The sequence below is a fragment of the Strix uralensis genome, chromosome 11 (genome assembly GCF_047716275.1).
Source record: "Strix uralensis isolate ZFMK-TIS-50842 chromosome 11, bStrUra1, whole genome shotgun sequence".
Lineage (NCBI taxonomy): Eukaryota > Metazoa > Chordata > Aves > Strigiformes > Strigidae > Strix > Strix uralensis.
The window spans coordinates 24,897,753-24,914,189 of NC_133982.1; the positions used below are offsets into that span (position 1 = coordinate 24,897,753).

The 16,437-nt window shown below is 38.4% G+C and overlaps 1 protein-coding gene across 1 annotated transcript in view; it reads right to left on the bottom strand.

Annotated features, from left to right (window-relative positions):
- The window catches only part of PRTG (protogenin), an 82,731-nt gene that overhangs the window by 30,749 nt on the left and 35,545 nt on the right, over positions 1 to 16,437 (bottom strand). The window contains 6 exon segments of the mRNA XM_074880761.1: positions 6,950 to 7,138; positions 8,336 to 8,641; positions 9,708 to 9,872; positions 13,712 to 13,959; positions 14,602 to 14,761; positions 15,359 to 15,517. Of these exon segments, the coding sequence (XP_074736862.1) occupies positions 6,950 to 7,138; positions 8,336 to 8,641; positions 9,708 to 9,872; positions 13,712 to 13,959; positions 14,602 to 14,761; positions 15,359 to 15,517 (1,227 nt within the window).

Here is a 16,437-nt window from a genome sequence, read left to right on the forward strand (position 1 = left end):
AACATATCTAGAGAAATCACTAGCACTGACACATTTGAAACAAAACATGATGTGACAGTATGTAAATTCCAACAACTAAACAGAACAAAACCCAGTTTGATCTCTATTTACGCTTACAGACTGTAAAATGCAATATGGTTCCTTATATAAAAGAGGTAAAAGCTTGTCAAAGCAGCATTTGCTTTGATATTTTGCAGATAAAAAAAGTTACAGAGTAATAAATCCCCCTCCCTTCTCTCTTTTAATCTATAAGGGTTTCTCCCTGCTCCTTTTAAACCCTGAAAGAAAAAAAAACAATGAAAAAAAATTATATGCAGATATGCCACGTCCACATTTGGAAGACAGGCTCATTTAGAGTGGTGACAGTCTGCCTTTCATGATTATGAAGTAAGGAATGTGCGTCTCTTGTTTATTGACATGTAGTAGAATTGCACTGTCATACCAGGACTAGGCAAGAGCTCGGGTTTGTTAAGTACAAATATATATAAACTGCCATGTCTGCGAAAGAGAAAGGTCACAGCTGAGGAAGAGGTTGCTTTTAAACATGCCCCATCTACTTATAGGGCTTTTGGTTTTATTACTGTGCAATATGACCAATTCCTTCTCCCCTCAGCAAATCCCTTATGTTTTAGTTGATAAGTAGTAGTAGCAAGCCTGTTACACACAATCAGGAGAATTGACAGATAAGAGGTTTAGTATAAGGATGTAATCAGCGTGAGTAAACACGAGACTGACCCAGCTGTAAACAGTGGAAATAAATGATAATATTTGTCCTGGTCACCTACTGAGCTATTAGACACTTTTCACTGTGTAACCATGTAAATATAATGGCTACAGTATATATAGCATACAGCCCTATCATCTGGTTTTCCAAGCAAGAAAACTTGAGTTTTAAGTTGATCTTTACTAAGAACTAAAGTAATTTCTGATTTTTTTTTAAAGAGCTGTAGTTTGTTCAAATCAACATTTCATTAACTGTGAATGTCTGATCTGATATAAAATACCTCAAGCAGAAATAAAGTTTATCTGTCATACTAGATTACATTTTACTGAATGACATTTGAGAACAGTTAATTATGAAGTAAAAAAATAAATTTAGTGCTGGGGGAGATGACCCGTGTTTCTTTCACATCATTTCATGACTGTAGGAATGCCTGGCTCCTTGAATTTCTATGGGAATCCCAAGCTAAATTTCCAGAGTAACTTATAACCAAAAAGCAGTGTCAATTCCCACATACACTATTTTGGATATCCCAGAATTTTCAGATACAAGTATGTAAGACTACATCTTGACCCCAACAAAACCTGGGATAAAATTGAAATTATAGCCCTAGCTATCAGAAATAACTACATTAACACATGTAATGCTCTTAGAGTAGTAGTTCTCAATATTACAGCATTTGCAGTTCTTAATGAGAAAGATGTCAAAGCTGTCAAAGATGTCATTAAGTCATTAAAATTTACATTTTTCTAGCACATCCACTTGTAATATGGTGCAAACAAAACCACTAAGTCATATCTGACCATCATATCAACTGCTTTATGAAACTTCAAAAGCACTTTTACAGCATTATTACACGAGACACTTGGGTGACATGCACCAGGCAGTTTAATTGGAGAAATTCTTTGCATTGACTCTTCTTACATACACACCTTATTCAATTTGTATAGACTGTAGAATCGCCTTGTCATCTCTGCTGCCCTGGACTAAAGCTTAGCTATAATCATGGTTGTAACATGATATAAATAGATCCAGGGGAAATTAAACAACTGAAGGCCAAGACTCTGGGGAAATGCTAAGTGTAGTAGGTAGTTGGCTAATTCTTCAACACAAACCCCCTTTTCAGAGGAGAGTGCTATGAAGGGTCACAAAATGTGTCTTTGTGTCATTTAGACTTTGACAAATTCTTCACTTGGAAATTTTGTCCAAGTCGAGGAGGGCAGGGAAATGCACTTTCCCTTATTTCTCCTCTCCGCAACTGGAAAGAGGTAGGACATAGAAGAGCTTTCAGGCAGGGAAGTTTTTCTGATTAAAACTTTCTGGAGTAAATCGCACATATGAATCTGACTGAATCTAATTTTTTTTCCAAGAGAACTAGATTGGGGCAGGGGAAAATGCCACTTGGTAATGTAAAACTGGAGTACCAGGAAAAGCAGCCAGGGGTTGTGATGTCCTTCATGTTAAACAGCTTAGATGACCCCAGTCAGCATAGAAGCAGCTTTCCCAGAAAGACAGCTTGCAGTCTCTCCAAGCCTCATTGGAATCACCAACCAGTTTTTTGTTTGTTTTTTTTTAAAGCGGATACACTCCATTTCATGGCCATCAAATCACTTGGCAGTTTCTGCCCCATCCCCTACAGCCCCCAAGCCCCGGGGAGCCAGCAGTGCTCCTGGGGGCTGCTGCTCCCAGCACAGACACTCCACTCCCCAGGCTCTCCTGGGGAGGGGCCTTCACCAGGGAAAGGCCAAGGTATGTGGGCTCCCACGCTCAAGGCATTTTCACCAAAGCTAACAGACCAGTTTTTCCATCGCCTAAGGTGTCTGTCTGAAAACGGTTATTTACTGCGATATCATCTTGTATGCAACAGAAACAAAAGAGCACCTAAGGTGAGCTCATCTCTACCACAACCAGCTTGCCTCAGGGTTTCGTGTGCATTCAGTGAGACCCTACATTAGCCTTGTCACCCAACTGCAACTTTCTAAAATCCTCACTGTAACTACCATCACTCAAGGGGATGGTCCCAGACAGCAACTACGGAAGAATGAATTAGCACTGTGAATACTTGCTTTCCTCCCTCTCTCGAAGCATAGAAGGCGTTAGTGGCACAAGAACATGTTACATTCGTTCTCCTACCCCCGGCATTCATTTAATTAATTACTACCATGATAAGAACTGAAAAATAAAAAAAGTTCAGAGAGGGAAACTTCCAGGCAGCTTGAAGAACAGTGTTCTTGTTACAGCATCAGAATTGATCATGCTTTCTTGAGTTTGTTAACCAAGAGGTTGAATTTGACTTTATTCTCCCTAGATGTAGGCTCCGGGATGAGATTCCTATTAGCATTACAACCTAGTTATGAAAAGTTCCTGGCTCCGATAAACCAGAGAAGCTTAAAATGGGTTCCGAGTCACTGCCCTTCTTGTACAGGCTCTACCTTCCTACCAGTCATATAGCTGCAACCACAGTGAGCTGTGACAGGCAAACAGTCCACCTAGCACAGTAGTGAGTACCAACAACACTGAGGTAGAGATGCACATGCACATGCTTAAAATACTCTTTGAAAAAAATAATTTGAAGATATTTAAAGGGGGAGATAAGCTGCTTTGGACAGTCCCTTTGTTTTAACTGTCAAGCTTTGCCAATCTCTCTCCCTGTTTCAGAGCAAGAAGGTTCCCAAACAAACTCTTCCACCAACAAAACTCACGTCAACTTCTGAACACACATTACAGAAACAGAACCCGTACCAGCAGACTCATCAAGTCTCACAATTAAAGACTTTCCGTTACGGAAAACTTTCTAGAACAGGAGGAAGCAAAGGAGGAATTAAAAATAGGGGCAAAAATGCATGGTATGCACCCAAGGGTCTGCTCTCCTGTGGCAAATTCAAGTAATAATGGAATTTTACACTGGACTAGGAAATGGCCTGCTATTGAAAAATAAGTGCAAAGACCTTTAACACAAACAAATGTCTATGTGAAACTGTGGATATTTATTTTGAGAATGGCAGCCCTGACTCTGATCAGATCATTTAATTCTATTCACATGGTAACTATCATGCTAAATAATCCAGTTTAAAAATACACAGAAGTAACTGGGTAGACCTACACTGGAGTAAGAGAGGTCAGTTATCAAAAACAAGATAGGAACCAACAAGAGATTAAAACATACAGCATAATATTTGTATTACTATATTTCATGTTATTTGTATTACTATATTTCATGTTCATTGTTACCTATTTTATACTAGCACTGCTGATTCTGCTTTACCTATCATGCTTGTCCCTCCATCAAGAGTCTTGAAGACATTTGCAAATCATTTACAGTAGTTGTATCAATGCTATCAACAATCAATGGAATCAACAGTCTTAACGTTCTCTTTGATTAGAGAGTATTATGAATTCTGATTTTGTAATGCACTTCAATTGCCACAGAGTAAATGAACCATTTTTTTTAAATACACAGATTTTGCACAGTTGGCTGTTGTACCAACATCTGCAGAAAGTTCCACGGAGACATGTATTGACATACTCCAAATGTCACTAGAAGTCTATCTGCAGTTTATTAACTACGCAAGAGAATAGGGAATGGTAGAGCAGCCTTAGGTCATGACAAACTAAGAAATGAAGAGGGGGTGTTTGGAAGCCACATAACTTCAGTGGCAACAGATAATGCATGAGAAAACACTCCATCTTTGCCACTGTGAAGCACCTATTACTATTAGCATATTCTTCCAATTGGGAATAATCTTTTCTTTTGACCATGTTATCCAACATATATGAAACCAAAACCTTAGAACACACCTTTCCCCTTCAGATTTCACACTTGCAGTATTCTACTAATTCCTGTAGCTCATAATGAAGACATTTATTTTAAAGAGGCTGTCAATAAATCAGTAGTTTAGTGTCCTCAGGAGAGGCAAATGGATGACAGAACATTAGTCCTCAAAGCCTCTGTCCAGTTCATGAAGATTCAGTTTACCATAGTCACAAAACCTAGAGTGGTGGCTTGCCTTGTTTTATCTCAAATTCTACCAGGTAGGACCACTTCCTAACAAGTAATATTTTAAATTTGAAATGCATAAATAAAATATCCTGGTCCAAATAACTCACATTATTCACAAAAATAAAAAGTCAGTCACTTCTTAATGTGTGGATATTGCTACAGTCTTTGTGGGTTTATATACTGCATATAATTTTACCTGCTATATTCTCCACATGTGCAGCTGCCACAGGCAGAAAAAGGTTGGTTTTGTACTGTTTTCTAAGAAATAATTTAACACGTGCAAGTATTTCAAAGAGGCAGCTTCTCAATGGGCAAATACAGTCGTCAGACAGGAACTGTCACTATGAGAAGTCTGTGTGAACTTTCCAAGCTTCAACATATGTAATCGTCTTAGGAATGGAAAATCATGACCTAGTCAAGTTTCCTGTGCCAAGTGAGCCTTTTGTAGCTGTAGCAATGAATGCATTTTTCCATAAATGCTACAAAGCGAACAAAAATAAGAAACCATTAAAGGAATTTACACAGGAAAACTTCCCGTATTTGATATACTCTTCAAATAACTCAATACATCCCATTAAAAATAATTTTAAAAGATTGCTTCTACTGAGGTTATTCGAAAAAAAAAAATACTCTTCAGTGTATCTAACCTATGGCAGCATAAATTACGCATATGTGAAAAATATAAACAATGGCAATCAGATTATACGGGATGTTTCATGTTTTGGTCACCATATTTACTTAGAATTACGATAAGGAATAAACACTCAACATATCATGTGCACTATGACTGAATGGTAAACTCAAGCACATGAATTCATCCATGCCCACACTTCCCGTAATTCAGTTAACAACATGACCATGTGAAAGTTGTAATTTCCTAAACTCACTTTGCTTTTTTTCTCCTCAGTCTACACACTTACTGGAAAGAAAAAACCAATAAAACCACACAGATAATAGACATTCTAACATAATTCTCTAAAATAATATTTTAATCTGAGGAGAAGTGTACTGAGAAAATCCATATGATGTGGATCACACAGTTAATAAGTTTGCATGTGTCCGAAATTACTGCTTTGTAACTGCATAATAATAAGACCACAAAAAAAAAAAAAAAAGCATTTATGTCCTAGGACACACACACACCCCACATCCTTTCAACCCACTGCTCTTTTGTCTCGCAGATCTGTTAAACAGTCAGCTGCTGCCAGATGCTCTGGCTAGAAATGGTCACAGATGGTCAGTTGTCCACTTAACAGACCAGAATGCTCTCCTCAAATCTCCCCTAAAATAGTATCTCAACTGTATGCAGCAGATGAGAATATCTGAGCATGGTCAAGAGGCCATTTGACCTAGTTAAGACTGCAGGTCAATTCTGATAATTTAGTCAAGATTAATTCTCCACACTACCCCTAAGTAAACTATCTCGACACACTTCAAACGCTAAGTGTCAAGTCCTATATTACTTTTGCTGATTACATTATAGACCACATCATAAAAAGAAAGAAATTCTCAGTTACATACGTAAACAGAAGCACCTTCCACCTAGGGATGATACCAACACATCTCACTAATACACATCGCAAGAGCTACAGGAGGAAACAGAGTCAGGTGATCAATGGAAAGACTCCAGTGGGACTCGGCAAGCACTGTGCCCTAATCTTTGTGCTCTGTCCTGCAAATATTTACCAGTATTCCTTAAAAAAATTAACAGGATAACATCATGCATGAGGGATACATGCTACTACAGTGAGCAAGCAGTGCTCGTTGTGCAGTATAGCTGTAACAAAGGCTACAAATAACAGAGAAATAGGCTAGACATACCAGAGAAACATCTTTGGTATTTTGTATTAATCTCTCACTGTTACTAGAGCAGGCACAAATACACAAAAGCTGAAAAAACTGCATATTAAACCGAATATTAAAAAGACATGTCATTTCCTAGCAGTATTTACTAACTGTAAGTTCTGTATCTTGTGATAAGTACTTGGGTGTCCTTCTTCCAACTTACACAAGATTTAACAGATCTGGTAATCTAAGTGTTGTGCAACACATATTTTGAGAGGATTATTCCACCGGCAGCATAACGCAAGTTTGCAAAGCTTAGTGTTGGGAAAATAGATGGCCAAACCTAATGTTGTTGCCTTACAGGTCTAATGATTTCAGCTCTCTAATATGTCCTTTGATTTCGCTGTCTTCCAGAACAGTTAAGAAATATTTTATATACTCACCTAAACCACTGACAGTATACTCAAGATCACTGGCATCCAACAGAATTGGTCCATTCTCCTGTTGGCCTTCCTCCTTGTAAAACAGCTTGTACCCTTGAATAGTTGCAGTGTCCTCAGAGTCCTGCTGCCACTGTACTGTAATAGTCGTACAGTTCATTGGCTCCAAACGCAGCTCAGGAGACTTTGGTGCTGGTTTTAGAGAAAAATATGTAATATTCTTGTATTCTAGAAACAATTAATTTTCATGCAAAAATCTGGGTGCCCATCAGTCCAAAGTTCACTCAAGACTTTGACTCTAGCTCATCTGTGTACTCTCAATTATTTCTTTATTATGACGTCCGACTCCCTATAAGCTAATCTAACAACTTAATTGAGGATAAATCAGAATAGAAAATATTAATTCTACCTCTTAATAAATATATAAATTTATATGGTCGCTATTTTCAAAGAAAAATGAAAACACCCGAAGGTAATTATAAAATTACCTCCTGTTTTAAAGTGAGCCAGAGCAAATGTGATTAACAATAACATCACACTTCATCAAGTGCTACTAATTTGCTACAGTAGTTAAAACTCAGTGAAATCCTAAGTGGATGGATGTGGACTACAGCAAAGAAATACACTTATAAATTCAAATCTACACCTATTTCAGGCTACTCATGCAAAGTTGAATGCTCTTCTGCATGACATTACTAAATAATAATAATGTAATCCAAAGCTCAATTATAGCAACTTAAATTAGACTTCAAATATCAAGTCAATTTGCATATTCAAAACATATGTGCATTTTGTTTGTAATACAGACATACATGCACCCACTCAAATCCTTTAACTACCCATACACACTGCTAATGTGTAATGTCCCAATTTGCAGAAAGGCATTTTACACTGAACAACAACAGGGTTTGGGGTCACTGGGGTTTTTTTATTCAAATTATATAAAACAGAAGAAAACTGTGTTGTCACTGGAAACAAGTCTACAAGCTAAAATATCTGGGCAGCTCACAAACATGAATTAAAGTCTCCTGCCACCATGTCAAATATATGAACATCAACATGTGGAAACAATCAAAGATTGACACCAAAATGATATATCAGCGTTTCCTTCTCCTGTCACATGTAAGGCCTTTCATGAGACAGATTAGTTCCTCTCCAACTTTTGATCCTGAAACTATGTATTAACTGCATTTAATTTATTAAAGGAATCAGAAGGTTTTGCAGATTATGCACAGAATCATGGTTACAACACTATTTTCTAGATCACCAGAACATGTAATGAGAAACGCTATTTCACATCCTTTCATTACCTGTCAGAAAAAATTATATCCTTAAGATGAAGCCTTCAACTGACCCCATCTCTAGGGTGCTGGTAACGTTAGGAATTACCTTTCACACTTGTAGCTTTGGGAGTCCGGTGGGAAGTCCACAAAGATGCCTCTCCCCAGCCAATCCTTGTTGCAGCAGTGATACGAACCAAGTACACACTGTCAGGCCTCAGGCCTTCGAGGAGATACTCATCTGAAGTCCCTGGGAGCTCCAAGACTTGGATTTTGGTCTCTGTGCTGAGGCGGAAGGACAGACGGTACAGGACCACCTGACCTCTCCTGTATTTTGCAGGAATTGGCAGCCAAGAGATGAGAATATCTGTAGGACTCCTGCTTGTCAAACTAATTTCAGGAGCTCTCAAGGGAACTAAAAAGGAAAAGACAGAGCTTTTGAGCTCAGGGAAAAGAGACAGAAAATTCTCACGAGACACCTTAGTCTATGATGAGGAGCCAATAACGTAAGAGTAAATAACTCAAGAAGTTTTGTAGATTCTTGTTTAAGGATAACTTGACACTGCTCACACTTCTCACCTTCTGCATGCAGAACAGCCTTAGCAAGCTCCTTTCTGTAAGGCCCTCAACATTTTCTTCTCTTATTGCTGCCAGTAGTAATCAAAGGCAATCAGCACCTTACTGTTCTGACAAACTGACTGTCAAGGTGAGATGCAGCAGCTTAAACTGAGAGTCTAGAAAACAACCTGTACTGTTGAAGACTCAGTGCATGATTTCTTCCACCAACCACGTAAGGAGTGAGTAACTCCTGGCAAAGAGACAGGCAGACAACTGGAACTGGCAATGTTCCATACTGCTGAAGCTTAACCCTGTCAGAATTTATTAATCAGTTCTAATGAACTCTACTAAACAGCTTGTTGTTGCAGTGATGTTCAGATTAGTTAAATCACTGCATAAAAGTCAGTCAGTAGGGTCTTTTATGAAATTCTGATTCTACTAACAAGCACATAAGACAAAAAAACCCACAAACAAAAAACGATAAATTTTTTTGGCATAGTAAATATTTATTCCAATTTTTCCTCCAAAATTTGCCAAAGATGCAGTGGGTGTGCAGTTTGATTCATGTTTCACGAGCCCAAGAGAGCGCCAAGAGAGAGCCAATAGAGACTAAACCCTAGGCTATCATCAAATTCTCATCACTGAGGAAAGGTCTTGAAGATCTAGAAAAGTTATTTATATGATTTAATGAAATGTCTTTCAATGCAGAAAAAGACACCATGTAATATACAATGTTGCCCTGTCAGAATGTTATTTTATTCTCATTCTTTTCATTAGCTGGCTCAGTCTTACACTGCACGTATCCAGAATTCTCACTGATGTCAATGGAAACTCAGGATCCTCAAGAGCCGTTAGCACTGGATTACACAATCCTATTCAGTGCAAATAGAAATGTTCACCTAAATCAGTGGTATTTGTCTTACCATCTTCAAGGGTGTGCTGAGTCACATGATCTGACATCTGACTGGCTCCCAGAGGCATATAAGCTACAATATAGAAAGTGTAGTTGCTGGCTGGTTCCAAGTCATCAATAATGTAATGGGTTGTATCATTTCCAATGACCACTTGGTACTCTTCATTATTTAAACCTGGCATAAAACAAGGGTTAGACAAACAAAAATTCCTGACAATCCCTAAACATTGCAGCACCTTGGCTTTAAGATCTTACCAAGTTATTTCACGTTCTTCCCCAGTCTACCTCTAGTTTTTCAACCTTACTAAGTAAAAGCTCTTTTATGCACAGGAGTAACTGTGTCTTGCTGTGGTGTAGATTATGGTGTTTCAGGATTTTCCTGAATAAGGGATGCTGAATGCAATTCTAAACCCTATTTAGAATTAGTCACAACAAACTGTGCCCAATGTACAGTAACACAACAGACAAGCTCTAATAGCCTTATCATTCATACCGAGCTTCTAAATCTATTTGTTTAGAGTCAGGGAGGTTTTTTTCAAAACCTATTTAGAGAGCCTTTCTATAGCAGACTACAAGGAATGCAAGGGCTCCACTCCATCAAAAACAAAACAAACACCACCACCCCCCCCCCAAAAGAAACAAACAGAAAGAATTTACTCAGCAAAAGGATCTCATTTTAGCCCTGTGAATTCTATTACATTTGATTGACACGGTTTTTTTCATTAATTTGGAGAAAGGCCAATAAGAACAGACCAGAATGAGCTTCAAAAATGTTTGGCTCCTTAGCGGGTTGTTAAAAAAAAAAAATTCTCAGCAATTCACATTAAAATATGCATAGCAACACATGCAGCAGTCCTTGTCTTTGTTGGGCTTTATTCCTATAGAGGAAGGGTATAAAGTGGAATAGGTGTGGTGAAAGCTGCTGTGTTAACGAACAATTCACACCAAGTGCATGTCAACTTAATCAAAACTCTGTAAGAGCCAGCTCCTCCTCTTCACAACTGAATTTATAAACAAAACGAAAGGCAAATTCCACCATTAAGTTTTCCCACATTTATGAATTAACTTGATAGCATTTTAATTAGACAAGATTACGAGCATCTCACAACAGACTAGTTAATGGCCTGTTAATTAGGAATTGCAAGGCACGATTTCTGACCTACTAAACAAGATCCTTGAGCTCAAATTAAAAGGACTTGTTCTCTCATTGAATGGATTGCTAGGCCTCATGCAGAGGCCCTAATGAAACAGCCATAATAGAGAACAAGGCTTGCCTTCCACCACAATCAGTGTTCCCTTTGTGCCTTTTCTAAATCACTAACAAGGAATTAACACACTCCAACATGCACGCTCATCAGACCCTTATTCCTCTTGCTACTATGACCCTGATTTGAATGTAAAATATTCTGCTTAAAGAAACAAAAAACAAAAATACAAAAAAACACCTGTTAGTTTCTTCAACTAATTTGATTAAAACACTAACTTTTTTTTTTTTTTTTTTTTTAAATAGGGAAGAGGACCTGAACCTGTTTTTACAGTGAAACATCAGAATACTCAAGTTGTGAAATTAAAGGACGAGTGACGGTATCTTTTGTATTCAAATACATAAACCACTGTGAAGTCTACAGAAAAAACTCTACAAATTAGTGTATTACCCAGTTTTCCTTTCTGTTTAAAGTTTATGGAATCATAAGCATCAGTACAACTCAGAAGACTTAACAAGCACTGTTCTTCTGCAATAAAATGTTCTTTACCCACACTGACAAATGTAGTTCGTAACTAAAACAAGAGCAATATATGAACATAAATGTAAAAAGTAACACATGGGAAGCTTTAAGCAAGTAAGATATACTCTAGTTAAGTCAGATACATCTGAGACAATTTTTAATCTTCAAGAAGGTCTGAAACAGGGTGTGAGGGCAGACTGGGGAAAGACAGGCTGAAAGGAATAATGAAAGCAATACATTAATACAAACTATTTACATTAATAGATAATTATCCAGAATTCTTAGACAGTAAATAAGGTGTTGATAATGTCAACAGTCTATGTTAGCACCTCTATGGCCTGGTATTGTGTGAATGTCATCAAAAGATTTTCCTTAATATTTGATCTGCATTTCTTTAAATATAGTTGCTTCTAAATTTACATTAGAGAGATGGCCGAGGTGATACTTTTTCACAAAGGCATTTTCTAGGTTTTTAATAATCCCTCTGATATACGGGCAACATCCTCACAAAGGTTTATAGACTCAGAAAGCAATTATTTTACAGAAATGCAGTCTACTAGCCTTTGAAGGTCAAAATTTTTTTTCTACAAAACAAGACAAAAGTGGGTTTATGGCCTGATGCAGATCTTCTGGTACTATACAATCATGTTAGCAAAGAAAAACGGCATGCAGGTCACCTACATTTTGATTCCCACCACTGTAATTAACACAGCCCGCCCCACTCACCCTGTGTGGATTTCTTTACTAATGCAAAAGGATGCACAACAGCATTATATTAAATAAAGTCAATATCACAAGACAGTCTGGAAAGATGAAAAAATGGGTATTTGAGAACACAAGTTCAAATAAATCAAGAGTTTTTTTGGTTGTTTGCTTGCTTTTGTTTGGCATTTGTTTTATTTTTTAAAACAAGTTACAAGTTACCACCTCATTTCACAAAGCAGGGATGGCAAAACACTTTTGCAGAAAACACGTTTCAGAAGATACCTCCTTTCACTACTGTGCAAGAGTATTTCCTGCACAAATACACACTTCCCTAAGGACAGTTTTCTGGTTTTCTTTGAAGTTACCCAGTCTCTGCCCTCTATACTGGCACCAGACATACAATTACCCAGAAAACTTATCTCGTGTGACTTCATTCATATTAGCTTTAAGAGGGGGGTGTGAGCACAATACCTCAGTGACTGAAAGTGTAGGGGGTAATTTCCCGCAACTCTTTCCTTCTTTCCTTCAGACAAAATTCTCTTGTGTCCTGAAATATCCCACTTGCAAAAGCAAAGGCAGCTATTCCTGTGTTAGTTTTAGAGTAATTAAGCTGTCCTTCCTGTCCTCTGCTTAGCAGATGGCATACTGGTATTCCACACAGAGCTGAGCATCTGCAGTCCTGTCCCTGAATAAACTACTTACTGAATAGAAATGGAAAAAGAAATAATTCCTAGAAAACTGAGCCACATCGCAGTTTAGTTTAATCCATGCACCTAACAAATTTTCAAGTCATTTGGCAATCCCTTCTGTTTATGAAAAATGCCTGTTTTCTACCACCTTAAAGATTACCTTAGCTTAAAGCAATTACATAATACAACGGGAATTTAAAGTGTCTAGCTGCTCATTTTTATTCCAGCTATCCATTCCTTTTTATATAGGAATTTATATATCATTTCAGAGACTAGGATAAACCGTTCATGGCTATTTAAGCATATTTTAGAGTTTTGAGTATACTTTTCTCATTGTAAGAGACCAAGGGGTGAAAAGAGAACAGATTTTACCATTCAGCCAATACTCATTCCAAGAAAAGATAGTCAAGCCAATAAAGTATCAAATATTCTACTCCAAAATATATGAAAGCCAGTAAAGTCACAAGAATTCAGGGATGCAGACAAAAGAGCTGTCTGTGGTGAAAAGGTCAACTCTGTAAGCCTCCAGGATTCTGTTGTATGCCAAGCACACACAGAGAAGAGAGCAGGCAGAAGCTCCCGCTGAGGACGGAGGGACACCCAGACAGCAGTAGGGAGGGCCCAGGTTTTAAAGTCCGTTCCTAACTTCAAAATCTGCTCATTGGAGCAGTCAGACAAGGGTGAGTTGGAAGAACATTCAGTCCCACAAAAGAGATAATGTGGCAAAAGCATTTCTTCCCAAGCATGCCTGTTGATTACCATATGTATTTATACGCTGGTATGCTCTGATGCAACCCTGGTTATGCACCATTCAGACCTGACAGTCTTTGCAAGGACATTCACGTTCTTACCACATACAAGTAGTTAAATAGTATTTAAATCAAACTGCTTACCTTCTGCTTTCATGTAATGCACGGAGTATGCTATCACTTTGTCGGAATTATACAGTGGTCTTTCCCATGCTAGCAGGATCGCTGAGCTTGACATCGTTTCAGCGTGGACATTGTAAGGTGCACTGGGTCTGTCTTCTGACATAACTACAGTAAGCCTGGCCCTGGAGAGAATAGATCCCTGGCTATTCTCAGCCATGCACTGATAAATGGCATCGTCCTCAGGAATGATCTGGTTAATCACCAATTTACTGAATCCAAAAGGAAGAAAAAGGGGGAAAAAAAGCTCACATCTTGGAAGAACTTGGCTCTACATAATGCAAACCCAGTTATGTTTGCCTCTGCTTCATGAGTTTAGTGTAATTGACTTATGCACCACAAACTCTTCTATGAGAAATGGATGTGCAGCTGTGAAATTTAGCAACTTGAAGTGTTCCTCAAAATCTGCCATGTTTACATTTATGTCTGCAAAGCCAGGCACAGTGAAAACAAACCTGTAAATCTATTCCCTGCCTGCAAAGAACAGAACTGTAGGGCTGTCATTTCTTAACCAACTCTTTAATATGAGCTGCTCACTCTACAGAAGTAGTGAAACAGAGCCTCAAACAGCTAGCAAGATTCTGGTCTCTGCTACACTAGCATCAATCTAGAGCAACTCTGTGGTGAAAACTCTTTCAGTTTCCCCCCCCCAGGTAAGGCAGTGATCACAAAAGCTTTGCTGAGGATTTTAGGTATTGACTAACGTGCATTCCTTCTGCCAAGAAAATGTCCATATAATGTCCAATTTCATGTTTACTTGAGTTATAACTTGCTTGGCTGTATTTAGTTACTGGAATTTCATCCTTTGGTAGCACATCACTAGCACAGCTCTCATACACCAATCGTAATCTTACCTGTTGTACATTTTTATTCTACCATTGGAGTGTATTCTCCTCCCATTTTTTAACCATGAAATTTTGGGAGCAGGATTTCCTTCTGCCTGACAAGCAAAACGAGCAGTACCAGCTCTAGGTCTTGTTAAACTTTCTGGCCATTCCACAAATGAAGGTGGAGCTACAAAGCAACAAAGGAAATAAATAAATCAAGCCCCCACAAAAGCAAGGACAGTCAGAATAATAATGAATTTTCCACATACAAACCTCTCTCCTCAGGCCACTCAAACACACATATACTCATGCAGACAGCACGTTCCATGTAAATAAAGCACATTTGTTTAAAAATACAGATTATCTGCACAGATAGCAACATTTCTACATATTCTTGTTCATGCATTTATGAATACAAACAAATCAAACTCCAGCCTGTAACGTACTGCTCACAAAGCATACATATACATTACATACTTCTACTTTGTTATGGGATTCTTTTCTGTGTTGAAAGCCTGTCTTCCCAGAGCAAACATTGCACCTGGGTATCATCAGGTGCAAATGAACTGATAGTCTGTAACTCAAACGTTGAGTATCTGACACTTCTCATCTAAGTCAACAGACAGAAGAAGGCAGCCACAGTTCTGTGAACTGTTTTATCTCTGCAGTCTCCCTGCAGCCCTTGGTGCACTATGTTTGAGATAAAAATTGAGCCCAGTACATAGCACAGCTCAAAACAGGCACAAGATATTAACACACACTGTGGAAGTCAAAGCAGGCTCACCCAGCACAGTAAGAGTTGCCATTGCTACCGTGAAGTTTCGTGTGCCTGGAATAGTGGCTCGACAGACATACACGCCTGCGTGCTGCACCTTTACATCAGAGATCATGAGGTTCCCATTTCCAAGGACACGGGTATTGAAGACATCAATGGACTTATGGTCTATTTGAGAGAGTGGGAGAAGTATGGTTACAAGGCTGTCCAGTGTAACTAAATAACTTACCTAAATAGGTTGCCTAGGCAGTAATGGCATAGATTAGAGTTTAAAAGTCAAAAGATGCAAAGGAAAATCACAGATGAACTTGCAGAGGTTTCCATTTTCCATCTGCTTTGCTCTTCACCCTAGTTATCTGACCATTCAATGACTGGGTCTCACCACTTGGTAAGTGGTTTATCTGAAATTCACCATCACAGCTAAAAAACTAATGCCATTTTCCCAGTTAGCCTCCCCAGCTGCCTTGCATTATGATTCAGTTCATTACCACCAACACCCACATCATCATTACAAGCAGGGATCATCTATCTCCTCCTGAATTATGCTGGGGATGAGTATATTCAATTACCATGTATTTTCTTCTACTTTCTACTTCACAGAGCAAATGCTCTGTGACTGTTAGGTAACTTTTCTCTCACTTGTTTGTCTATTAGAGCCACTGAATCAACCAGGAAAAATATGTTTATTTCTCTCACTTTTAGAAATAAAAACGTAGGAAAACTTTTCATGATTTGCTTCTACAGGTATAGTCCTGACTTTCACATTTAGGTACAGGTCAGAATAAAAACAGACGTAGTTTTCATAGAAAAATGTGATGCATTGATGAATGTTATTATTCTTATCGCATTCCCTCTCTTCTCCCCTTCCAGGCAGACTACTCAGGGTTTGACTATACCTATCCATAGTCCAAATGGCCCGTTAACTCAAGGTCCAAATCACATTCACACAGTGCTTCTAAGAAGAAGAGAGGGAGAAACATTTACAGGACTGTTCCATAGGATGCCACCACTCCAACCTGCCCTAACTCACCACTGATTCTACTCAGTCACAGATCCCTGAAGGTCACCACCCTACCCAGCACTTTGCC